Consider the following 26,787-nt stretch of genomic DNA (forward strand, 5'->3'; position numbering starts at 1 on the left):
GCCCGACAAGGACACTTCTACAATACTCTTTCCAAAACTCTTGGATATACATTGCATATTTAGGTGTGCATTTCAACCAAAAATCTTAACTGAAAAGCATAACATGTGAGCTGACCTCACATGTGGGTTACACTGTTGGTCTGATGCAGTGTTTTGTTATGAATTGAAAATCAGGGGGTGGAGTGGAACAATAGTCTTATTTGTTTGTATCCTAAAAGGCACAAAATGCTTGTTGCAAAAGAGGGGTTGATGAACTTCCCTCACATGTTTGAAGAACACATGTTTGAGACCCTGCTGATGCATGAACAAGCCATCCCCTCCACACATTTGCCACACCTGAGGCAGCTCTATATGCATACTACTCACAGGATTCGTCCAAGATTGGCCCTTGGGTAGAGGAAACTCAGTGCACATATGTCAGTATATGTGCCAGGCCCCCTCTCACATCCACCAAATGTGCAGATGGCAGATGTATAATGGCCAGCATGCACATCAGTGTGTGTGTGTGTGTGTGGGGGGGTGGCCTCTAGACATGACCCTGATCTCCACTATCCCAATACATAAAGGGTGTTGGTGTGAACGTCCATCAATTTGTAATTATTCTGGTTATATTTCCAAGGATCAGATCAACTGGTACCTTAAACAACTGAATTTGTTCAATTTCCTCCAGCCAAAAGAGAGGGAAACTGTGATGTGTTTCATACCATTTGGGGAGGTCAAAATAATTTTTGGATTGGAGCACATCAGCTTTTTTGGAAATATGGTATTAATGCAAGCAACCAACAAACTCTTTTGGGGACTGCTTTTTCAACAGAATCTTTTTGGTCTATAGCAGATGGCACTTCACCTATTTACTCCAGGATAACAAAGAAGGTCTTAGGGCAAGACCAGGTTACAAAGAGCCCTTATCAATTCCAAATGCAGGAACACACCCATCCCATGGCGACACAATCTGCTTTCAAAAATCAGACAAACAAGGTATATGTAACACAACAAAAAAAACACAATACATTCAAATGTTTCACATTTTGGAGAGTGATATCGCTGCTCTGATGAAATGCGTTTTCTACAGGAGTTACCAGTCATCTATATAACATCAGTATAAAATTTCTCTTAGTACAGGGGCAGGCAGGGAGACACCTCTCTCTTCATCCATTTCCAATCTTGTAAAATATTGTGTCTTTTCTTCAAAGGGTGAAAAAAAATCCTCTTGTAGTAACATGTAAAAATGCAAACCAAGTTACCATTAGGTCTGTCAGGTGCTCTTGCTATTCTAAAAGGAGACTCGAAGGAGCAGGAAGAGGAGGAGGAGGAGGGAGGAAATGAACCCAAATTTTCTTTACTTGTTCATTTGCTGGGAACTCTCAGTACACCCTTCCAAGAGACTGGTTACCATTTTTACCATAAGGTAGGTACTTAAAATATTGAATGGGATATCTGGAGCAATGGTATATACAAGGCTGGGATTTATTCCTCCATAACTGGAATTCATGATTTCATAGTACATATGGGAACTACGATGACCAAGATAACCGTACAGGCAGCTGCTGCAATCAATGCAGCTATTTTGCAAACTTTTGCTCTTCTGAATTCAGCTTCTTTGCGCTTCAGTAATGAATCGTAGCCCGGCGTATAGATGTCCTCCATCCAGTATTCTAAATTGTTGGGATTTAAAGATTCTTGGGTCTGGAAATATATATATAAAGAAAGAAAACCATTAAGTTTCTCTCTCTCTCTCTCTCTCTCTCTCTCTCTCAGGTTTCCAGTTCTAAATAAGAACACTTACAATATTAATATTAAGGACAGGACCTAGCCAAAGCGAAGCACTTCCTTTGCTTTGTCCCATTGTCTTAGATGGTAATATGTGTTACTTCGCTGACTCCAAAATGTGTTAAGCCAGAATGAACTGGAGGGCCCGTAAACGCAGCAGGACAGGCTAAACACATTCTGAAGTGAGTGAAGTAATATCCCGTCCCATCTAAAGAATGGGGAATTCCCCACAAGACCATTACATTCAGTGCCTCTAATCATCTAACAACAATCATCTAACTGCACCACAGCATTGAATCCCTAGCCCAACCACTGTACATCTTACTTAACATCCCCCCTCCCCTCCCCACCCCACCCCACACAAACTGCAACAGCTTCTAGGGTGGCCACTTACACATCATCCAAAAAGAGAAAATGCATCACCAAAAAAGAGGATATCAATTTGCGTAACGTTTCCCTGTGCAAATGTATATGTATAGGTGGACATTTAGAAATGATAACTATTCTTTAAAGAGAAATACAAGACATCTCACTGCAGCAGTGAAAAGACTGACTAGGTGACTTGTGCCTCGATTCAGTCGGCTGTCCAGGTGGTAAGCGTTGATGGGCAACTTCAAGGCCCGCTGACCTTCCTTCTGATGGTCCTTTATCTTTAAACAGGACTTGGACTGGACAGCCCTTCGAAGAGGGGACACCCTCAAATGCAGGACTGCCCTCTGCCAGCTCTACAAAATAGAGGACTGTCCTCTGTAAAGCAGGATAGCTGGCCACCCTACTAACATAGGAGATTAAAGCAGCCATTGCCCACATACTTATAAGCATATCTCTGCAACTGGAAGGATTAGAAACTTTGTCTTTAAAAAGAAAAAGGGAAAGAAAAGGGAGAAGGGAGAAGAAGAAGAAGAAGAAGAAGAAGAAGAAGAAGAAGAAGAAGAAGAAGAAGAAGAAGAAGGGGAAGAAGGGGAAAAAAGAGAAAAAGAAAAAGAAAAGAAAAAGGAAGCTGAGTTCCTTGGAAAGCTAACAGTACAATCCTATACTCACCTGGGAGTACATCCCATTGAACTTATTGGGCTTACTTCTGAGTAGACATGTATAGGTTAACACTGTAAATTTTAGTACCACATTCTCTCTGCTCCCCTCGCCTCCCCTGGATAGAATAGTCCAGTCTAGGCAAGCAGAACAGGACCTGCCATGAGTAGGGTGGCCACTTGCAGACTGCCTCCCCCACAAAAGGAAATGCATCACCAAATAAACAGGACAAAAGAGGATACCAATTTGCATAACATTTCCATATGCTAATTTCTATGTATAGATGCAAATGTATAGATAATAACTGTAACTTAAATAGAAATACAATGCATCTCACCATAGTGGGGAAGACTGACCAGGTGGCCTGTGTTCAGGTGCTAGTTGCTGATGGGCAACATGCTTTCCCTTGTTGTGGTCCTTTTTCTTTTAACTGGACATAGAATGGATAGCCCTTCAAACAGAGGACACCTTCAAATTGAGGACTGCCCTCTGATGGTTCTTCAAATAGAGGACAGTCCTCTGTAAAGTGGGACACCTGGCCACCCTAGTCCATGAGGGTGAGTGAATTGGCTGCCTCTGGCAGCTGATTTTGGGTGTCATAAAAGGACAAAAGAACTGTGGTGCTGGAGAAGACTCTTACGAGTCCCCTGGACTGCAAGGAGGTCAAATCAGTCCATCCTAAAGGAAATCAACCCTGACTGCTCATTGGAAGGACAGATAATGAAGCTGAAGCTCCAATATTTTGGCCACCTAATGTGAAGAGAAAACTCCCTGGAAAAGACCCTGATGCTGGGAAAGACTGAAGGCCAAAGGAGAAGGGGACGGCAGAGGATGAGATGGCTAGATAGCATCACCGATGCAATGAATATGAACTTGAGCACGCTCCGGGAGAGAGCGCAGGACAGGAAGGCCTGGCGTGCTATGGTCCATGGGGTCACGAAGAGTCGGACACGACTGAACAACTGAACAACAAAAGGACAACAAGTTATTACTTATTTAATTTATTATTATTGTATTTTCATGCCCAGGAAGAGGTGCTTGTGGGATTTCCTGCCCCAGGTGCCAAAGTAATTTGTCAAGGCTTGAGTACTATGCACCTTGACTATGGATGGGGGTGGGTGGGGTTTGCTCTGCCTCGGGCAGCAAAATGTCTTGGGCCAGCCATGGGAAAAGGTGACAATCAAGGGACAGAGGTGAAAGCCATTATACTTGGAAACATTCAAATGTATTGATTGGTTTTAAAAAGAGAGAGCAGATTGGGCGTGCTGAAAAATTCAGGCATGCAGGCAGTGTACCAAAGATGGCTCCTTCTATCTTTGTCCTCAGATTCTCAACAACAACAAAACAGCTTATTATAAAGCTATTGCCTCACACATTCCCCTGTTGCGACGCTTCCCGTTTTTACTTAGGCAGCCTCACTAAAAACAGACTCCAAGATGTCCTCGAGTCAAGTCATAGCAACACCTTATGACTGAAAACTTCTGCCGCTAAAGTCTCTTGGGCTTCAGGATGGCTGATTAATCCTCAGCCTTGCCACCTGTGTGACAGAAGCTGCAAAAAGCATCTTGTCTATGGGGAATGGGGCGATTACAATTTCAAATACAACTCTTGTGCGAGTTTGGATGACGGCACGACTGAGCAAAGGGCTGGATGCGCCCAATCTCATCTGATCTCGGATGCTAAGTAGGGTCAGCCCTGGTTAGTACTTGGATGGGAGACCACCTGGGAATCAGGCTTCCTGCACTCAGCAGGGGGTTGGACTCAATGGTCTTGTAGCCCCTTTCCAACCCTATGATTCTATGTCTATGAATACAGCAAGGGTGGCCACTTTTGAATTGCCCCCAAAGAGGACAGATCGCCAAAGACAAAAACAGGAAATGTGTCATCAAAAAAGAGGACACTGATTTGCATACAATTTCCATATCCCAATTTACATGTAGAAATATTTCTTATACTTTTAATAGAAATGCAGAACAAACAAGACAATCTGATAAGACTAAAATAAAAATAACTTGCCCAAGAACCTAATAAAGGCAGAGGTGGGGTCTGAGTTCCAAAACATAAAACCACTCTTTTGAACCCAAATACAGATGGTGCTGGAGGGCCTCACTGCTTTGCAGCCTCCCCATTTTAAAAAAAGGGTTTTAATTTAAAACATTCTTAAGAAATAAAATAAGAACCAGGAGAGACAGGGAGCCTGGTGGGCTCCAAGAGAGATGTTTGCCCACAGACACCATGTTGGAGACTCCAGCACCAGAGCAAAGCTACATTGAGGCTGGGCATTGTGGGAAATTAAAATGGTGGCCAGTGCAGATTCTGAAAGAGGCTGCTGCAGTTTCCCCCCATTCTAAAACACTGAAATGCTTCTTCCAAGGATCGGTTACTGGCAGTTAGAGCTTTGAGCTACAATATGCTGGTATTTTGGATTGCCCCCCTTTTTCCTTCGGCCCTGCCCCCATAGGAATGTGGCCCCCAAAAGCTTCTCTGAAATTGACTTCAGCCTTCAGGCTGAAAGAGGTTCCCCACCTCTACACATGAATAGTGGACTTATTCTCCAAGTGTCTTACGTAGCCAAAACAGCACCACCCCTGCACAAAAGGGAGATTTAAGCAGGCAAACTCCCTAAGTTTGCAGAAGTGCAAACAACAACAACAACTAAGGGGGAAAAATACAACCCAGTGAGGACTGAGCACGCTCAGTGGACATAGAAAACTGCCTAGCTGTTGGAGAGAGAAAAATAATGGAAAACAGGAGGTGGGGGAGTGGAATGGAGTGGAACATCCTGAAATAGGGCACTGGCTAGATGGAGCCCTGAACAGGAGCATTTCACACTGCAACACTTTGTTGCCGGTCTCCACTTGTTATAAATAATTAACATAACCCCCCCCTGCTACCTGATTTTTTGACAGCATGTTTTTAATTGCACTTTAAAAAAAAGGATTAATCTAATTAATTGACAAAATATTGCAGCCCTAGGTATACTGGGTTGGGATGGCTAACTTCATGACTAGTCCCTTTGGTATCAGTGCGTTTACTCTAAGTGGGACATACATTTGCATACAACCCAGTGTAGTGCTTTGAATATCTTAAATATTCTAAGTATTATTTCTATTCCGCTTCTTTCTGAGCAACCACAGTTGAAAGGGGGAAAATAAATTAAAACAATACATCCAATTGAATGCATATATACTAAATACAGAAATCAAAATGACCCCACACCTATTTAATCCTCATGTTTAAAAATCAAAGTCAGTTTAGATAAAAACAGTCTCACATTTCTCTTGCACCTGTCAGATTTTCTGTTTCTCCTCACAGCAGGTAGGGGAGCTGGGGGCCACGGACCACACAGAGGGAGGCTGAGGGCTGCATGCAGCCCACAGATGGCAGGTTGCCCACCTCTGCTCTAGGGGAAAGGAGTTCTGCTACTGAGGAGCAACCACCAAGAACACCTCTCTAAGTGCCCACTTTTTAATATCTTTTTTTTTTTTCATATACACACATTTGTGTATATATAAAATAGGGCCATTAATGTCCCATATACACAAGATTACAGGCAAGCAAATGCCTGTAATCTTGCTTATATGGGCTGTTATATGGCCCCATTTTGCGTATACATGAATATGCACTTTTTCATGACCACCATTTCCCTCCCACCAAAAAAATGGTGATTGCAGAGCTCACCACCGCCGCCTGGGTGAGCGTGGACAGCTCAGTGAGTGCAGGCAGGGGGCAAGTGGGGGCAGGAGCTCAGTGAGCACAGCTCGGGGGTGTAGGGGGGGTCCGCCAGATTCCCAGACAGAATCAGGCACCCGCACCATCCCTACCATTCAGCTTCTGATGAAATACCTCCTGTGAAGGAGAACCCACCACCTCCAGAGACAGACTGTTCTGTTGTTGAAGAGCTCTTACTTTTAGGAAGTGGCTCCAAATGTTTAGCTGAAATCTGCTTGCTTACCCTATGGTCTGATCTAGCATGGCTCTTGTTACGTTCTTTACAATCCTGCCTTATGAAGGAACAGAGAACTGCCCTGCTCCATCTTATGCATGACAGCCTTTCAGATATTTGAAGGTAGTACAGAGCAGGGATTCTAACAACCTAATGAAGCGGAAAAGGCTGTTTAGTTGTTGCTATTGTCAAATATTGGGAAACAGAAACTCTTGCAGATCTTTTGTGAATCATCCAATGAGCGAGTAGTAGCTCCAGATCTATTATCTCCCCATCCCTGCTTTAGATCAAGTGGGAAACAGGGAAATAAAATATACCCTGTCCATAAAAGCATCCTAGAATCCTATTGCACCTTTCAATGTGATGCACGGGGCAGTGGGATACCACACACATCAACTGAGAGGCAGTGTGGTATAGGACAGCCAGTGTAGTGTAGTGGTTAGAGTCTTAGATGGATGAGTCCTGGGTTCGAATCTTTGCTCAGCCAGAAAGATCACTGGATGACATTGGGCAGTCACCATCATTCACTCTATCTGACCTCACAGGTTTGTTGTGAGGACAAAATCAGGAAAACCTACGGTGGCCAAGTGTCCTATTTTACAGTGTTCTATTTGAAGGGCTGCCAGAGGACTGCCCTCTGTTTTGAAAACATCCCATATTTGAAGGGGTGTCCAGTCCAAGTCTGATTTAAAGATAAAGAACCATCAGAAGGGAGACCTGGGCCTTGAAGCTGCCCATCAACAGCACCTGGACAGCAGACTGAACAAGGTACACAGGCCACCTGGTCATAGTCTGCCACACTATGTACTGTACTAGTGAATGTACTGTATTTCTATTCAAATTATAATAATCATTTTCTAAATTTGCCTATTTACACAATGTGGGCACAATTTCCCATTTGATCTTATTCAATTTGGGCACTTTTCATGTTCATGCAAATCAAACAGTGATTGCACGTGCTCATGAAAAGCAAAAAAGAAATGAGCAGCAGGTTAATGCTTGGAGAATCTGGGCAAACATAAACATCACCCTAAGCTCAGCAATCCAACCGAGCCTGGTTAGTGCCTCAGTGTAAGACCACCTGAAACTGCATGTATGCCAGCTTGAGTTCCATGATGGAAGATAAGCAGGAGGATATAAATTAGAGCTGTGCGCAAATGGCCTCTTGAAATTCTCCACCTTACTTAAGGGCAGAAAAATTTGGGAGACAATTTCACTGAATTTCTCCAGGGGGAGGAGAAATTCTCAGCAGTTTCTCCCAGGTACGACTCCCCATTGGCAAGGCTTGTAGCACAGCTGCTTTCTTTTGGGGTAAGGGTTTTGAGGGGTTTGGTGCTGCGACAGCATCAACTGTCTTGGTAGGCCAGGCCCCAGTTTGCATCAACCTCAATGCAGGTGGGGACAGTGTTGTGTCCAGCTCCAGGGATGAGGTTCTCTGCCAAAATCTGTCCTCCAATTTCTTGAAAGTTTTCTCCCCCATGAAAGAGACTTCCATTGTTCTGCCACATTCAGGTTGTTTTATCATTTATTTTTGTGGTGTTTTTGAGCTTAACTAATCACAGCTAGCCTCCCAGGCTGCCAGCATGTCCTTTTCCAGATAAGCCCTATGGGAGGAGTTACCTCATGGTGCTTTAAACTGGGCTTCAACTGAAGTGTAGGGAGCTGAGGGAGCTCCAGGTGGCCAGAGAGATGATTGTACAGTGAAAAACAGGACACTTGGGCTCACTCCTTGGCCACCTCCTAAGGAAGGTAAACCCAAGAAGCCCAAACCCAGCCCATGAGAATTCTCTGACATTTCTTCACCACTTAATTTCTTTTGGAAGCAATTTCTCTTCTATCAGATTGAATGAGAATGGTCGAAAAAAATGTGGGAGAAATTCTCAGCACAGCACTAATATAAATAAAAACAAATACATGAGCAAGATCGCATGCTTTGTGTGTTTTGGAAAAGTGTGTGATGCCTTGTTATTTTAGGGCAAGGCTGAGGAAACTTTCAGCCTGAGGCACAAATTCAATTCTGGAGAAGCTCTCAGGGGCCACATTTCAGTGGTGGGTGGGGCCAAAGGAAAAATGGGTGGGGCTAAAATGCAAAAACAACAACAAAAAACAGGGGTCCAAACATGCTATACTATATATGTCTACGCAGAAGTTATTTCCATTGAATTCATGGGACTTCCTGCCAGATAAGTGAGCATAGGATCACAACCTAAATGTATCATTGCTAACATCGTTGTTATACCACTCATTATGTATGTTCATGCTCCCCTTCTTCTCAGCAGATTCCACTTAGGCCCAATCACCAGTAGTGAAAAAAGGCAACTCACTTGTAGATCTAAGGAGGCCAGCTTCCCTTTCTCGCCTGAGTTCCTTGTGTATTCTTCAATGGTCCAGGACGGTTGCACTCGCTTCACTTCTGCCAGTTCCGTCAGCCGCATGTCTGTGTACAGAGGGTTGGTCTTCATGTGCGACTTGAGTGATGCAGGATAAGGATGGGGGCTAAAGACTTGCTCAATCAAAAAAGTGTCTTTGGGTGGTTTGGAGTGTCTGTGCGGCTGTGGGATTTCGTATTGCCTGTCTGCCTGCAATGAATTTCAGAAGTTCAGAGAAGGAAAGGGGACAGACTTGTATTTAATAACTTGCCTGGTCACCAGAAGCAACCAGGAATTCCATGCAAGTGAGCAAACCCAATTGGTTTCCATGCTAGCTGCAGAGGAAGGAAGGTCTCCTCTTCCACAACCATTGGGCTTCCTTTCCTCTGCACCGGCATGGAAATGCAGTGTATTACACACTTTTCAGCTGGCAAAAATGTTGCAGCCTAATAACTCTTGTGGGCTTATTTACAATGCTGATTGTAGGTTTTCATAGGATGGGTTCAACACAAGTATCTAATGTACATCCCTCTGATGGTTGCAGCATCCAATGGTGGCTTCCCTGTGCAAAGGAAACGTGGTACAACAAACTAACAGGAAAAATGTTTGTGTCACCTTTTTAAAAGAAGAATCTATTTAGCCATTTATACCCATTTAAAAAAAATATTACACATTTCTTAAGACAGGTTACATAATGAAAACAATTACTGTAACTCAAAATGGTGGTGGTGGGGAACATGGCATAATAACATATACAAGAGTCAGTGGAAAACCATTGATAAAAAGCTTTGTGGGTTTGTTTGGTTTTAATTCTTCAATTCTTCCCCCTCCCTTTAGCGGCTTAAAATTTTTGTGAACTGCCCAGAGAGCTTCAGCTATTGGGCAGTATAGAAATAAATAAATAAATAAATAAATAAAATAAAAGCAGCCAAGGGAGGGGGTTAGTGGTGCTCCACTAGAAGGGAAATCTACAGTTATGGAGCCATCACTTAAAAGGCCACATTTCTGGTTCCAACCAACTGGATGTTTCCAGATAATGGGCCAGGGATCAGGGCCTTCGAAGCTGATCCTAAGGCTCAGGTAAGTTCATGTGGGCCCAGGCAGCCTTTCATATAACCTTGCCCTAAAGGCTAAAACCAGCACTTCACACTGAACTTGGAAACGAATTGGTAACCAATATAATGGGTACATAACTGGTGTCATAATAGCTGACTGCCTTACTCTTACCAGCAATGTGGTGGCCACATTTTGAACCAATGGCAGCTTCTTAACTTGAAAAGCAGACCCACCTGAAATGTAATGGAGTCTGTCCATTCATCTGATGGCATGCAAATAGGCCTGAGATGAAGATGGGGATTGGTATAATAGCTGCTGATGTCACAAAGGTAGTAATAGCTTCCTGAAGCAGTGATATTCCCCTATGGACTATCCTGCACCTCAGCTTCTACCTCTCGCACCCCCAAAGAATTGCCCTGTTAAAGAGACAAAAGGGAGCCCTGCAACAAAATGTTGCAGAGCATCCTCACCTCCTAACAGGAATGCTCCTGTTCAGGGTTCCAGACAACCAGTGAGCCATGTCCTTTTCAAAAATGCTCCAGTCCGTCTCTCCCAATTTTTTGGTCTCCCCCTTTCAACTGACCCTCAGCATTCAGTGGCCACTGAGGGGGCTATTTCTATAGAACTTTTGTATTGCAAACCTGCGAGTTCCCCCAGACATACAGATACATCCCTCTTGTTTTTTGTTTGTTTGTTTTGACATTTTGGCTATGTAGCCATAGGCATGTGAGGTCAGCATTAGACAGCAGAAGCTGAGGCCTCCAATTTTGTTGGGGCTGTAATTCCATTCTGGGTTTCTGCCAGAACCAGCCAGCACACTAAAGGAGCTATCCAAGGTGCTGAACCCTATCCCCAAAATAGGTTAAGTACCTTGGATAGCTCCCTGAGAGTTCGGGCTGGTTACGACTGACACCTAGAATGGATTCACAGCCCCACCGAAATCGGAGCCACCAGCCTCCATTGGCATTAGAGGGAGTGATGGGGGAATCATCCAGTGTTTCATCTAATTTATTACTCAGAGTTTTGGTGTTTCAGTCTAACAGAACATGACAGAGAGAGAGAGAGAGAGAGAGAGAGAAGATGAGACAATAGCTTTTGGAGAAAATTTATAAAAAACTTGCTACCTTTCTTCCCCAGCGGTAGTGGAGCAGAAGAAAAACAAACCTCTTTCAAGACTGAAAACATTCATAGCCCCAAACCATCAAAATTTCTGCAGAATATATCAGCCAGTTCATTTCTTGTATCTCTCTTAGATACATGGGAGGGGGGGTATATAAGAAGCAATGAAGAAGACCTCTTTGAAGACACGGATTATAGCACCTCTGTCTTTCTCAGCACTTTCTGTCTTATCAACTTACATACAAGACATCCATTCTAATACAAGGTTTATTAAATGTCATTTGCACGGGGAATGTACTTTTATGCATCCACTTTGGTACATATGATCAAAACACAGTTCTTTAAGGCACAATCCTATGCATATTTAGACAAAAAAAATGTCCTACAACTCCTAGCATGGCTGGCTGGGGAATGCTGGGAATTGTAGAACTTATTTCTGTCTAAATGTGCACAGCATTGTGCCCTTATTCAGTGATTAAAAAAACAACAACTGCCAGGTTAAGACCAGAGTTAAGGCTATCTCATGTTGGCTTAAGTGCCACATAGCCAGGAAACTGGTGGACGCTAAGGCTGATACCCGAGTTGATATGCCCCGTGATCAGTGATGATAACGTGCAATGTCACAAATTGTGCTTGTTTACAACTCACCCATCATGTCACTCCAGAGAATTTGGAACATTTCAGATCGTGGCCAGAGTTCTAGCTTGTTAAGCTCCCCACTAACCTGGAGCCAGCATCCCTCCGCCCCATTTCAGAACGAGAGGGAGCGATATCACATTGCTAATGACCAAGCATGTGTTACAAAAGAGATCCATTATAAGATCTTCCAATTTCTTTATGGCTAAAAGGCAGCCGTGGCGTTCTCTGATTTGGATTGGCACCATGACATTGGGAGGGGGCAGTTTAACCTACTCCCCCAAGCAAAATGGCCTCCCTGAAGTTGTTATTAGCCACAGTGATGGTAGTGGGGAACACATACCTGTTTAGTATAGGTCTAAGAATCTTTCTAATACATCCTGTAAAATAGCTGTACAAGCACAGGTTTGTCTCCTCTTAAAATTAGGGCTTCTAGCTTGAACCTGTCTAACTGGTGGATTAACAAACTAATGTTTTAGATGATTCATCAGTGGGGAACCCATTTAAATCAGTGGGATTGAGAATTAACACCATACGTGTTTGTTTTTGAAGCAGTTATAGCTTTGATATGGTCATTGCTATAGGGCAGACTTCCCCAACCTAGTGCCCTCCAGTTTTGGACTTCAACTTCCATCAGCACCAGCCAGCATGGCCAATGGTTAAGAACACTGGGAGTTGTAGTTGAACAGGGCACCAGGTTGGGGAAAGCTGAAATAGGGAATGAAAAAGAAATATTGAAGGCAACCTTTTCTTCTAACAATAAGTGGTACCTTTTCTTTATTAGACTGGATGTTATCTCAGAGCCCCATCAAAATCTCTAAAAGGCAAGGTTGTTTTAATTGGCACACTTGTTAAATCTTAAAGGGCAATGATTAGCCAATTAAAAACTCAGAACTGTTGCAGGAGCAATTCTATGCTCCCTGAGAGGTCGGGTGGCCATGTGTCCTACTTTACGGAGGACAGCCATCTCTTCGAAGGGCTGTCCAGTCCAAGCCCTCTTTAAAGATAAAGATATCATAAGGAGGGAGAGCAGCAGAAGCCTTGAGGCTGCCCATCCACAGTTAGCAACTGGACAGCAGACTGAGCAGGCAGGTACACAAGTCACCTGATCCCAGTCTTCTCCACTATGTGTGATGTATGACATTTCTGTTTAAATGATCGTACTGATTTCTAAATTTTCATCTGTAAATGAACCTATGCAAATGGGACGCAAATTTGTTTCCCCTTTGTTTGGTGATGTGTAGGGCTGTGTACAATCCACTCCGTCTGTGTGTTGCGGATTGTCAGGTGCCTTTTGTTCCATTGTCCGCTCACAGGTAGTTGCAAAAAAAAAAAAAATTGTTGTGCAGAAAAATGCACAAATAAACTTAAGTATTTACATAATTTACCTTAGTACGTAATAATTAGCGAATTCTCCCCCATTCCATTCAACATTTCCTCAGCAGAAACTTAAGTATTTTCCTACAAATTTATATGTATAAATTTTGGGAAAGTAAAAAAATCATCCGGAAGTCCATGGACTCCACGCGGCCTGAGGGGGTCACTCCACAGCGGATTCCTCAGGTCAGATTCTTAGAAATCTGAGCCCATTTCAGTCTGTCTTGAATTTCTCTGGAATTCCTAGTGATATGTAAGCAGCCACCCTACAGGGAGGTCAGTTTAGGGCTATTTGGATGCAGAAGTGCAGTTCAGCCAGCTGAGAGGGAGGCCCAGTGGAGGTTGGCAGCTCCGATGTCAGTGGTGGAGTGAATCCACCCCAGGTTTCAGTCAGAACTCTAAAGGAGCTATCCAAGGTGCAGAGGAGAGCACCTTGTCTAGCTCCTTTAGAGTTCTGACTGAAACCGGGAGCGGATTCACCGCACCATTGACATCAGAGCCACCAGCCTCCACTAGGGAGGCTCACTGGCACATCTTTATTGGAGGTTCCCCCGGTGCAGTGGCAGAAAGTTCTGCCAGCATTGCTCCCCCCCTGGCTGTTGTCTGCTGGTGGGAGAGAGGCAAAACAGGGCATTCCAAGGGTGTATCCAGGGTAACCATAGATCCACAGGACCTTAAGCCCCTCCTTGCTTCCCTGACCCATCCTCACGCAGGCCCCAAAACTACACCAGCCCTGGAGCTAGCCTAGTACCTTCCCACTGCAGTCGGGGGGGGGGAGAAATTGATGAGCAGGGGGGAATACCCCCACCTCCTGCTGGGATTGTTTAGCAATCCCAGCTCTGATGGTTTAGCTTAGAAAAGGGTGAGTAAGAGGAGACATGATAGAAGTGTACGAAATTATGCCTGGTGTGGAGAAAGTGGATAGGGGGACATTTTTCTCCCTCTCTCAGAATACTGGAACCCAGTGGGGTCATCCCATGAAGCTGATTCATGGGAGGGTCAGGACAGATAAGAGGAAGGAAGCACATAGTTAAACCATGGAACTCACTTCCACAAGATGTAGTGATGGTGACCAGTTTGGATAGCTTTAAAAGGGGGTTAGACAAATTCATGGAGGAGAAGGTTATCAATGGCTACTAGCCCTGATGGCTCTGTGCTCCCTCCAGTATCAGAGGCAGTATGCCTTTGTACACCACTTGCTGGAGAACGTGGGTGGGATGGTGCTGTTGCACTCATGTCCTGCTTCTGGGTTTCCTATGGACTGCTAGTTGGCCATTGTGTGTCCAACAGAATGATGGACTAGATGGACCTGTGGTCTGATCCAGCGTGGCTCTTCTTATGTTCTTATGCCCTGCCTGCAGTGAGTAAGGAACACAAGGCAGCTTACATGGTCCTCCTTCTCTCCCTTTTTATCCTCACAATATCCCTGTGAGGTAGGTTAGGCTGAGAGTCAGTGACTGGCCCACCCAGTGAGCTTCATGGCCAAGTGCAGACTAGAACCTGGATCTCCCAAGTCCCAGCCCAACATTCTAACCATACCACTGCACTGGCTATATTCTGGGTATTGCCAAAAGGGGGAAACAGACAGGTTAAGAAAATGGTCAATATGCCATTAAAATGACAGTAATTGTAATGCAGTAGACCAGCCTTCCCCAACCTCCAGATCTTTTAGATTTCAACTTCCATCAGCCGCATCCAGGATGGTCAATGGTCAGAAATGCCGGGAGTTGAAGTTAAAACATCTGGAGGACAACAGGCTGGGGAAGGCTGCAGTAGGCAGATGCTGTGATCCTGTGAGTCTTTCAACTGGCCCAGATCTTTTTGTGGATTAAAAAATAGAATTGACTGAACTGAAAATTGAAAAGCTACCTCTTTGGATTTCCGATGCCAGTCTTGGTTCTCACCCCCACCTCGGTCTTTCATCTCTTCCTCTGTGATGCCAGCTTGGTTGGTATACGTGATTGCTCGCCAGTCTCTAGGGGAGTTAGAAATGCTTGCGATCTTGGATTCGGTGGCACTATTCTCTTCTGTCAATGACCGCGAGGACCTCCTGGTGAATAAGCTTTTTTTTAAGGCTTTGACCCGAAGGCTTTCACTGTTACTGCCGCTGGCATCTGAACAGCACCAGTCCGGATTATTCTCCAACTTGCCGCCATGTGAAGAATTATGGCACGAAAAGAGCCTAGGGGAGGTGCTTTCTTCTGACTGAACCTCGCTTGTCAAGGAATTAAGATCTAACTGGATGCTTACTTTCTCTGGCTGCTGGAACTTTTGATCCAATTTGTTTAGCTTCCCCAGGACCTGGGAAATTTCATCCCTGACACTTGAGAGGGACTCCAGCTTCTTTTCGATTTCCCCAATCCTTAGAACTAGTTTGCAGACACTGGTTTTCAGTTCATCGTCTGTGCTGCTGATCTCCAACCGAGACACTTTGTCGAGCTTGCTATTGGTATTCCCATTGGAAATTTTTGCTAAGTGGTGTTCTGGGGAACTTTCACAGTCTGATTTATGTATCTGAGAAAGTGAGCCAGTACTGTTGTAACAAGAGGACTGTATCACTCCAGTAGACCCACAGATGCTCATGTCATCGAGAAACCTGAAGATATCACTGATATCATCGCTTACAATTTCAGAGTCATCATCTGATTGCTTAAGAGAATGCCGCTCACCATATTTGTTTTGATTTGGGTGGCCCATCTCTTTGCCCTTTTTGTGTTCCAACCCTTGTTGGTCTGTCTGTGTCCCAACACTGTTGGTTTTGTCAATGCTTAGAAGCTGAACGGAAGTGCAGTTAATACTTTTGTCTTTAAATTTTTTGATGGGTTCATGCTTCTCCACTTCTAAAATGGAGGGGATGTCTTTGGGTTTATGCCCATTTGGTTTCACAGCGTAGTTGGACTGCATCATTGGTTGTTGATCCTTTGGGTTGAGATAAGGTTGAAGCCTCTCAGCAGCTGGAAAATTGGAAGGCTGGCTGTTCGAAGTCTGGTATCGAGGCTTCTCTTCTGACTGTTTCCTGTTAAAAAAGGATCTTTCAAAATCAGGTACTTCTTCAGTATTCAAACTCCAGCTCTTGACTGGCCACGGGGTTTGTTTGCTTGGCTTTCCTAACCACCGTTTGGTATCTTGTGGTCCAAGAATGGTTGTTGGGCCAAAGTAAGTTGAAGCCTGGAGATCATCTAAGCTTTCATGCTTGACCCGTCTTTTATCTGGTAAAGGGGAATAAACTGAGTTCAAGTATTGGCTGCTGTATGGCATTTCAAAACTTTGGTTGAAGAAAGCTGGCTTGGGAACCTCTTTCCTGCTTGGGGGTTCAACCAGTTCATCTTCTGCTTTGCTAGTGGCCGATATCAAGTTGGGTGAGATGGTGATGAGATTGTGGAAGTCTTCCTTGAAGATGTTCCGCTTCTGCACACACGACTGCATCACAAAGGGCTCCTCATTTGACATGAAGGTCTCCTTAATGCTAGCACTGATGGGCAAGGAGTCCTGGTCTGAGATAGACTCAGTCTCTATGTTCATGGGGAAATAGGTGCTCTGCATTTCACAGGGGGGAGAGCTGGCGATGGTATACGATGCCAGGGCCTGCAACCGATCCAGAGAAGCCGCTCGGCCTTTCATTTCCTTATTGACCCCAAGCAAAAAGTTTGGCTCGGAAGCGGGGACAAATTGCGGACAGTCTTTGCAATCCCGCTTCCTGCACTTGGAAGACCTCCTGCTCGAATACCCCCGGCTAAATTCCCCATCTCTCAAGTCGCAGTTCAGAACGCAGTCCACCACATTGCACACTTCTGTATCAGATCGGCAGGACTCCAGAGATTCTTTCTTCCGCACCTTCTCTTGTGCCACGGGAAGCTTTTCCTTTGCCACACCCCCATTCATCTGGATGAGGTTAAATATCGTTACGATATCCGCCGCAACCATGATCTTCTTCGACTGCTGGTTGTTTACAGTGCACCTCATTTTGTCCTTGAACAAGGTCGCAGGGAAATTAGGATCTAGGCAGGCAGTGTAGAAAAGTACACTCCTTAACTTGGCCAGCTGGGACAAATCAAACCGGGCACATAAGGATTTGCAGAGATCCTGATAAGAAACCCTGTTTTGCTTGGTATCGAGTTCCTCCAAAATATTCACCAGGAACAGAGAAGAGTCCTGACTGGTCTCCATAGCTGATGGATATCAAGCGTCGTAGTTTATCCCAAATGTTTTATTCCAGTTCTAAATTAATAAATAACAGAAAAACAAAAACAAAGCAAAGATATTTATCCTAAGCCACTTCAAATATATAAAACAAAATATTTACTTTAACAAAAAATCAATTGTTACTCTCCCTATATCAGGGGTGTTGAACCTCTTTCAGCCCAAGAACCAAACTCTATTTGGGCGAAGCTCTTGGGGGCTGCATTCCAGTCATGGGCAAGGCCAAAGGCAAAAGGGGCAGGACCAAAATAGCCCGCATATTGTAGCTTAAAGCTCTTACTGCCCTTATGCTTTAGGAGAGGCATCTCAACCTTTTAGAATGGCAAAAAAACCTGCACAAAAGCCAAGAAACCACCAAACAATCAATAGTTGAAAGAAAAGTGGATGGGGCATCTGGGGAACCATGAGGGCTGGATCAGGACCCCAGGATGGCCGAATTTGGCCTCCGTGCTTTATCCCTTTGTTGTCCAACAGTGTGTTGGGCTACAACTCTGAGAATCCACCAGCCAGCATAATAGAGCTGTCTGGGGGGATTGTGGGAGTTGTAGTCCAGCCCATTTGGAGGGCACCAGGTTGGGGAAAGGTTGTGCTAAGAGTATGGCAAGAAAGCTGGAAAACTAGCATCCAGGAAGAGGAAAGAGATTGCTTGCCCCGTTTTTGTTTTGTTTTTTTCAAATCTACTTGCAGGCTTGGCAGGGGACCCATTTAGTGTGGGGGGGGGCTGCTCAGCACAAAACATAGGGTTGAACCCAGACTGAGTCAGGCTTTGAGCAGACCCACTGAAATCAATTGGACTTCAGTAAGTCATGAGTAACTTGTGCATCGATTTCAGTGAATCTACTCTAAGCATTATGAAGTCTGGATCCAACCCAGCGTCTGGCAGAGACATAGCTGGGGCAACAGGAAGGGCTGTATCAAGGGTAATGAGTAGAAGGGGACTGGCAAGAAAAAGAAGGGATAGTCCTCTTACCTTCCATCCCTGACAGTCTCACTACCCACTTGTGAAATTTTACTGCCCATTTCCTAAGTATTAAACAAGTCTATTACAAGTGTATTACACAATTAAACAAGTGTTTACACTTTTGCTGTACTGAGTCCCTGATAATCCTTATTGCATTCATCCATCTTCATAGCATCCATGGAGATGGACTGCTCTAGAATGGTCCAGAATTTTAGGGACTGGATGCTTTGGGTTGTACATTAAATTCTAGGTTACCCTACCCCAGTTTTCCTTTGTTGACCTTTCTGAACTATTCAAGAGTGGATGGGACTTGCTGAGAGAAGTGAGTCTGGTAATAGCACAGTATTGAAAGAAATGTTACCTTGACTAGAAGGTTGATTGCACAGATCATGGGATATGCTCCTTAGGACTGTGCTCTATATCCATTCACAAAAGTATTCAAGGTAAAAGGCAAAGTTTCAGCTGGTGGAAGGTTTCATGAAAAGCACCCTGCTTACCTATTTCACGTGCCATTCACTGCTTGTTCACAACTGCTGCTTCCTCCCCCTCCCCCATTTTAGAAAACAGAACCAAAAGCAGGGGCTTTTTCCTGATCAGGGATCATGCAGGCAGTGTGATGACATCACATCATCATGCAGCCAATCAGAATTAGCTACATGAGGATACTACAAAGTCGAATCAGAGCAATGGCAGAAAGTGTTGCCTTCACTCTGAAAAAGCTTCTTGATCGTGCCAATCAGATTTGGCTACATAATGACACCACAAAGCCGCTGAATTAATAAACATTTTTGTCTTGCTTTGCAGGGTTGTTCTGTGGAGGTCAAAGGTTTCATTTTTATTTGCAAAATCCCCCCCCCCCCGCTTTCAGCTCAGCCCTGATTCTCAGACATAGTTAAGCTTGTGTTAGAGGACCAATTTTGAGAATTAAAAACTCATGACCACACTATTCATCTGCTTCATCTATACCCCACCCATCCTCTCAAGAGCTCAGAACAGTTTATATATGGTTCCCAGAGGGATGTCCTATCCATGAGGCATGCAAGACCAATCGTCCTTATCTTTACCAGTGAAACTGTATCAGTAGAATAGTACAGCCAGGGCTCGCAGGGTCAAAGCCCCGAGACTTTTTATTAGCAGGGATGATGAAATAATATGTCACTGTCCTTAGAGTCCCCTGTTCCTTCTAAGCTTAGCTGCAATTTGTTGGGAGAAAATGGATTTTCCCAGCAAAGAAATGTATATATACTTGCAGTAGGGTAGCATGTGTCTCTATCTGTGTGTGTATATATACACGTACACATATCACCCACCAATATACATACACAGACAGACAGATGTGGATCAACAAAACTGCCTGCATTTTTGGACTCTCCTTGGTGGCATGGCTCTGTAGACTGACATGAGCTCTTGCGCTTCAAAATTTACCAGGACACCACTGAACTGCATGATGTGCACTCAAAAAAATCCTCTGGGATCACAGTTAAGCATGGCTCTCCATGAGGCTGAAGCAAGCTGATTCCTTGGGCAATTCGCTGCAGCAAAGTTGGAGAAGGGTGACCCTCTCCTGAGAACAGTGACTATCAACCCATTAGCTCTTCCCAGATCAAATTCAGTTTTCAGCTCTTTTGTACCTCCCTCCCCACATTACAAAAGCGTCCACGTGCATTAATAAAACATTACGAAAACGCAATGCTAGGAAATTGCAACCCTGATCATGCATACGATTGCACCAAGATCCTTTTTGTGTTTTAATCATGTGTGTGTGTGTGTGTGGGGGGGTGTCTGTGTGTGGATGTGTGTATCAGCAAAATAATTGTGATATAATCATACTTCAGATGAAGATGGGGTTTTGTTGTTTTTTTGCAGTGCTTTATAGGGATGTACAGACTGTGTAAAATCCATTCTGTGTTGTGTGGATCATCAGGTGCCTTTTGTTCTGTTGCCTGCCCATCAACAGAATTGGATTTTTTTTGGTTTCTGGATTTGCACAAATTCACATTTGTGCAAAATGTGCATTTGCGCAAATTAGTACATGTGAAAATGTGAAAATACCCCCCAAATGTGCATTTTCACACTTTAGCCTATGGAGAAAATGTGCATTTTTGGCCAGTTTTTAATTTTACATATTTTTCAACAACAAAATTTGCAGAAAAATTTGAGGAAGTTAGAAAACCGCTCTGCAAGTCTGCAGAATCTCTCCAACAGGGGAAAAGCCCCTCCGCTGCGGAATCTACAGGTTGGATTCATGAAAATCCGAAACTCATTTGGTTCCATTGAGGATTTCTCCGACATCCCTAGTGATTTATCAATGCAATTGGGAACACTTGGAGGGGCGGGGAGGAGTAACGCAAATGAAATGAAGTAGCTGATAGCTGTATCCTATTGCACATGCCCAAGTTCTAAAATTAATGTTAGAAATTCTCCTGGTTAAAGCCAGAATTCAGGAAAGGTGGAACTTAGAGCACAGCAGGAAAAGCAGGTGTAGGGGAGTCAAGGATCCCTTAAAATCCTCTGATGGGGAGCTGAGGGCCCCATTGGTTGATGAGAAATCATAACCTGAAATAAAGCACCACCACTAAGCTACCATACCACACTGGCAGATCCCTGTAGAACACAGACCTGCAGATATTTATTTATTTATTTTCATTTATATCCCATCTTTTTTCCTCCTTAAGGAACCCAAGGCGGTTTACACAATCCCCCTCCTCCATTTTATCCTCACAACAACAACCCTGTGAGGTGGGTTGGGCTGAGAGTCTGTGACTGGCCCAAAGTCACCCAGTGAGCTTCCATGGCCAAGTGGGGACTAGAACCTGGATCTCCTGGCTCCCAGTCCAACACTCTCGCCACTACACACCACTCTGGCTCTCAATAGCTTAAGCAAATGAGCCAAGCCACATACTGTATTAAAAAAAAGGGGGGGAATCAGGAAGGCTCAGTATGAGGCAGTGAATGCTGGGCGGATACCTCCAAAATAGCATATATGTACAAGATGCTAGTTTTCCATTATTTGCATTGGGATTAACAATGTATTAAAAACAACAACAGGGAAGTAAATACTTCCCAATTCTACCTGCTGAGAAGTTCTGTGTTAACTCAAAAGCTTGCAGCATCTTAGTTGATCTGACAAAGGAAATGGCCCTGTCTGCTCCATACCATCTTTGACATGAAGCACCTAATAGGGCTACCCAATTAGCAATACAGGAAATACTTTGTCTTTGAAGAGAGATTTGTCTCTCCTAGATTCAGTTTTCCGCAACTGAAACAAAGCAATCACACTGCCGTGAAAACACACCAAAAGAGTCTCACTTTACAATTTGCCAGTCTCAAGGTTTGGGTCTTTTGAATGAGCTACAGCCTTACTATAGATCAGTCCTTTCAGAATGATAAATCCAGATTGATCGATTGATCAGTCAATTGATCAATCAATCATGATCAATTGAACAATCAATCAATCCAGATTGATCAATTTCAGATTAATCCTTTCAGATCCTTTCATCAATCCTTTTCAGATCAGTCCTACAGATCAATCCTTTGGGTCTTTTGGATGAACTACAGGCTTAATACAGATCAATCCTTTCATGACCTCTACTAAATTATGTTGAATATATCCCATATTCCCTGTGTTAAGGTGGAAAAAGCCTTAGCCCAGCATTTCATCTGTTGGAAGGGCAGACAGCAGCATTAATCATTCTATTTTACCTTCCCATTACTACCTTCTCCTAGGCAATGAGATTATTTTGCTTTCCCAGTTACTCTCCAAAGACAAAGAGAGAGAGAGAGAAAAGGTGGGGGTTTTTTGGTGTTTTTTTAAGAGGAACATAACATTCTCTAAAACCCCCGCCAGAACTGTATAACTATGTGAAGCATGCAGATCAAGCAAAATTTAGCCAATATGCATCATTTTCCCAATTGCCGAACCTGGGATTTATTACAAGAAGAATGTAGGGGTTTATTGCGCAATTCCAGAGCTACAACACAATCACATACAAAGAAGTAAAGACTAAGAGCTAATATCACAGTATTGGAGAAACTTAACAGAGCAGCATCTCATATATTCAATTAATTTTATCTAAGCATGCTAGGATAGTCACGTTTCAACCCTGGTACTCATACAGAGCAATCCAATCCACATCTACTCAGAAGTTAGTCCCATGGAAGTCAACAGGCCTTGCATCTGAGTAGACATAGGATTGCACTATTAGAGACAGGGTTAAAAGTCACATATCTAAAGAAGGCCGCTTAAGTCTGTCTCTCTCTCTCACACACACACACACACAAACACTTGACATCAGTTTTGTAATTGCATAATATTAATCACTCATTCTTCATGGGAAAAAGGCTCTCCAGTGTCCTGACTATAACCCTTCCAGGACTGAGTTTTAGATTGGGGGTGCGGGGTGAACGTAGTCTATCTACAAAAATAGTTCAATCCTGCATTCTTGGATTTCAGACAATTCCGCCCCATTCATGGTAATGCAGAATCAGATTTCACAGAAATCAACGGGACTTACTTCCAAGTAACATGTGGAATTTGGGGAGGAAGAGTTAGGTTTCCAACAACCCTAATTTTCCAAAATTGAGGGAGGGGGTAGCTGTGTTTGTTGTTCTTGTTGTAGCAGACTACGCATCTTGTCACCCCTTAAAGACTACCAGAGCAACCTGAAACGTGATAGCTCAGAAGTAACTCCCACTGAGTTTGCTGGGTCTTACTTAGGGTGGCCACTTATGCATCACCAAAACAAAAAGATGAAATCCATTACCAAAAAAGAAAAAGAAAAAAAGAGGATGCATATGTGCATACGCTAATTTAGATGAAAAATTATAAATAATGACTGCAGTTTAAATAGAAACACTGCACATCTCACCATAGCAGAGAAGTCTGTGCCAAGTGACCTGTGTCCTAACATTGTTAGTGGCCAACTTCCAGCTCCCTGCTACTCTCCCTACTTAGGTTCCTTTATCTTTAAACTGGACTTAGACAGTCCTCTGTAAAGCAGGACACACAGCCCCTCCCCATAAGTGCATGTAGGATTACAGTGCAACAGATTCATTGAGGACCACAGCCCACAGTAAGCTTTTGTGGACTACAACTTGCTCTATCCCACGCGTAGAGTATTCTACAGAGTAAGCAGATACACACACAGAGAGAAAGATCTGGGGTGGGGGGTGGGGGGTGGGGGGTGGGGGGTGGGAGTGAAAACAGTAGGGTGACCAGTAGGGTAAGAGGAATCCCTGCTGAACCATTTTTAATTCTATGACCTTTTGGCCCTTCAGTTTACATCCCCATGCATGCATATGTATATATCAGCCAACTGAGGAGAACACTCTGCCACACATCTGACAAAATGAGCCCTAAGTACATCAAAACTTATGCCACAATAAATCTCTCAGTCTTTTAAGGTGTCACGGAAAAACTCTGCTGTTCTCCCAAATGCAATCCAATTAAAAACAGCCAAGGTGGTTCTGCTCAGAAATAGCCTCCAGTAAAAATCTTTGGCTATTAGGCGGCATAGAAATGAAATAAATAAATAAATCAGTGTAACAATTCTCTGACCTGGCACCGTCCAGATGTGTGAGGACTACAGCTCCCATAATTCCCAGCAAGTATGGCCATTGTAGTCCCCACACATCTGGAGGGTGCCAGGTTGGGGAAGACTGAATTGGAGCAACCCTACACACAGGATGAGGCTGTAAGCCAGTCCTCAGACTCAAACTTAGACTTAACAAGCTCGGAGACAGGAATGGTGAGGAAACATTGCAATGTCTTGACAGGGGTTCCCTTAGAAGGGTGCTTAGAAGGGCTTTGAAGAGCCCCACCCATGCTATTCCATCCCCTCCCCAGTCCCTTACAAGCTTTTAAAGAGAGGACTGTGGGGGGGGGGGAGTTTTGATTCCAACCAGCCGGTGACACAATGGCATATGAGCTGGGCGATTGGCTTGTGCTTTCAGCATCTCTGTAAATCCCCACCCCCTGGGGCAGGTATGAAATCCTTTGCTGGCAAGGTGCCTTCTTAATGTGATTTTTATTCACTCTTCTCAAGCCAATGGGGAAGTGGAGGGAGGGAGGCAATATCAAACAGTGTGGGAACGAAAGCAATATAATTTGCTCGCGGCTTATTCATCAGCTCAAGCAAACACTTCACTGCAAGTCTGCATTCTCTGCATTAAAAAGGGGGGAAACTGGAAAAGCAAGCGTCACACAGACAATGCTCTGTATATCCTCTCCTCAATTCCTCCAAACACCAACCCAAATCGGTAGGTTGATTCATTTCATGGAAGTTTGTTTGGGGGCTGGGAAGGGGGGTTGCCTCTAGTATAGGGAATGTTGGAGGGGTGATCAACTCTATGCCTAGCTTCCTACAAGGAGGTTGTGCTGGATTGCCATGTTGTACAACACACCGCCTGTGTGTGTGTGCGCGCACACACACACAGACCCCGCTTCACCCACACATACAATTGAGCATCCGCCTTCAGAGGAGAAATGTATTGCTAGCACTCAACATTTCCTGATGGGCGCGTTTCTAACCAAGTTACAGAAAAGCTTGCTGCTGGAGTAACAATTTTCCCTTGCAGAATAGCACTTTAAATAAAATAATACTCATTTGTTACGCAAGTAAAACCTGGCATTAGGTAAATGATCTGCATGTAAGGATGGGTAGGGGTGGGGGAGTGCAAATTATAATGGTAAAAAACATCTCCTCCAGATTGTCAATTGATTTGTGACTGCATCATACACACTTGGAACTAATCGTTCCACAGTCACTGCCAGAGAAACACACAGCTTCACTAAAGGAAGGGCTCTCCTGTCCACAAGATATTCAGACATGCCCAAGTTAATTTTTAATTGTAGGGGGGGGGGGAACCCTGAGGATGCAATAAATGCAACAACAACAACAACAGCAAAAAACACCAATCACTCTGGATTGATGACATTTCAAACCTTTTGTCCCCTCCCAAAAGCCTGCTTCTGTGTTTCTGTTCTAACAGGGCAAAACAAACAAAGATGACTTTGCCAGAACTGAGTATCCCATCCAACACAGGCTTTATTTGTTTGTTTGTAATCCCTGCAGCCAGAATGGCTTGCGGAATTGTTCCCTCCATATGCCCCAGACTCCATCATTTCCACATTTCCACCAAAATAAGCTTGATTTCGGGTACTGCTGGTATCCCTTTGAAGAAGAAAAACAAAAACCAAATGGCGGAAACCAAATAAGAAAAAACAAAGAAAAAAGCCAGCCCCACCTGCCATCAATTTATCATTACTGGGATTGTGTGGAAGTCAGGCAGGCAGGAAAGTATCACCCCAACATAAGTTAGTGCAACAAATTTCTCTCACTCGCGCTGTTTGCCTCCCTAGAAGCCTTAAGGTAAGAGAAAAAGAAAGAGTAGAAGCCCACTTTAGTGTCCCTGGGAGCGAGAAGCGGGTCGTGTGGATGGGGGGGGGGGGTCAGGACATGGCAGGACCAGCTGATTATACCCCCTCTCCAAATCTATTTAGTGCCAATTGTAAGGTCTCTCCCTCTCTCAGCTCCCTGACCTGGCTCCTTTAGCCATGAGATGACATAATAAGCGAAGGGTCAAGCTAGGGCGGCTGAAGGCAAAGGGCTCCTGTCCCTTTAAGAGTGGGGTACAAGAAGAGGATTTTCAGCAGCTTTTCTCCAAGGTGCTTTTCTCCCAAATTCGCAGAACTATTAAAGATACAGGATCCCACTCTCGATCTCTCCCCTAAAAAAGGCTGCACCTCCACCCCAATCTGGGGAAGAGGGGAAGTGACCTACCTCCCCTTTTTTACCCGACACATTGGCCTTTCCAAGCTCTCCCCCCGCCCATTTTCTCCCCCATTTTGCAAATAAGCAGGGGGTAGGGAGAGAAGCCCCAGGGTGGGGAAAGATAACACCACCCAGTGCTATCTTTCCTAAGCCAAGTGGGCTTTTTTTTTTTGCTTTGGGTTGTTGTTTGTTTGTGTGGGGGGGTTGCTGTGGTTTTCCCCCGGAGTCTCTCTTACCTCGAATTCGCCTTTTGCAAGGCAGGGGAGAGGCGATCCGAGCTTGCGCTGGATTGTTCGCTCGCTCGCTCGCTCTCACGTCAGGATCTGCTGCTGCTCTTCCAGCCGGGACTTGGCGAGGAGGAGAAGGAGAAGGAAGAAGAAGAAGAAAAGGAGCCCCCAGCGGAGTCTCCCCATGGCGCCAAGGGTCGATTTGCAGAAGAAAAAAAGGGGGGACAGCGGGGAGGGGGGGACAGCCGGCTGCCACCGAAGCTGGGGCGGGGGGCCGCGATGCGATGGCCAAGCCGGCCCGGTGCATTAGCGACAAAGCACACTG

The 26,787-nt window shown here is 44.4% G+C and overlaps 1 protein-coding gene across 1 annotated transcript; it reads right to left on the bottom strand.

Annotated features, from left to right (window-relative positions):
- Positions 1–26,783, bottom strand: MINAR1 (membrane integral NOTCH2 associated receptor 1). The gene is made up of 4 exons (XM_084816440.1): positions 26,472–26,783; positions 15,172–17,520; positions 9,070–9,324; positions 1–1,686 (listed from the first exon to the last, which is right to left on the bottom strand). The coding sequence occupies exons 2-4, from the start codon at positions 17,467–17,469 to the stop codon at positions 1,489–1,491; spliced, it is 2,751 nt and encodes a 916-aa protein (XP_084672566.1). The 5' UTR covers positions 17,470–17,520; positions 26,472–26,783; the 3' UTR covers positions 1–1,488.
- Between the last annotated feature and the right edge of the window lie 4 nt (positions 26,784–26,787).

Source organism: Heloderma suspectum, chromosome 11 (genome assembly GCF_057233095.1).
Source record: "Heloderma suspectum isolate Gila_16-S chromosome 11, 16-S_ref, whole genome shotgun sequence".
Lineage (NCBI taxonomy): Eukaryota > Metazoa > Chordata > Lepidosauria > Squamata > Helodermatidae > Heloderma > Heloderma suspectum.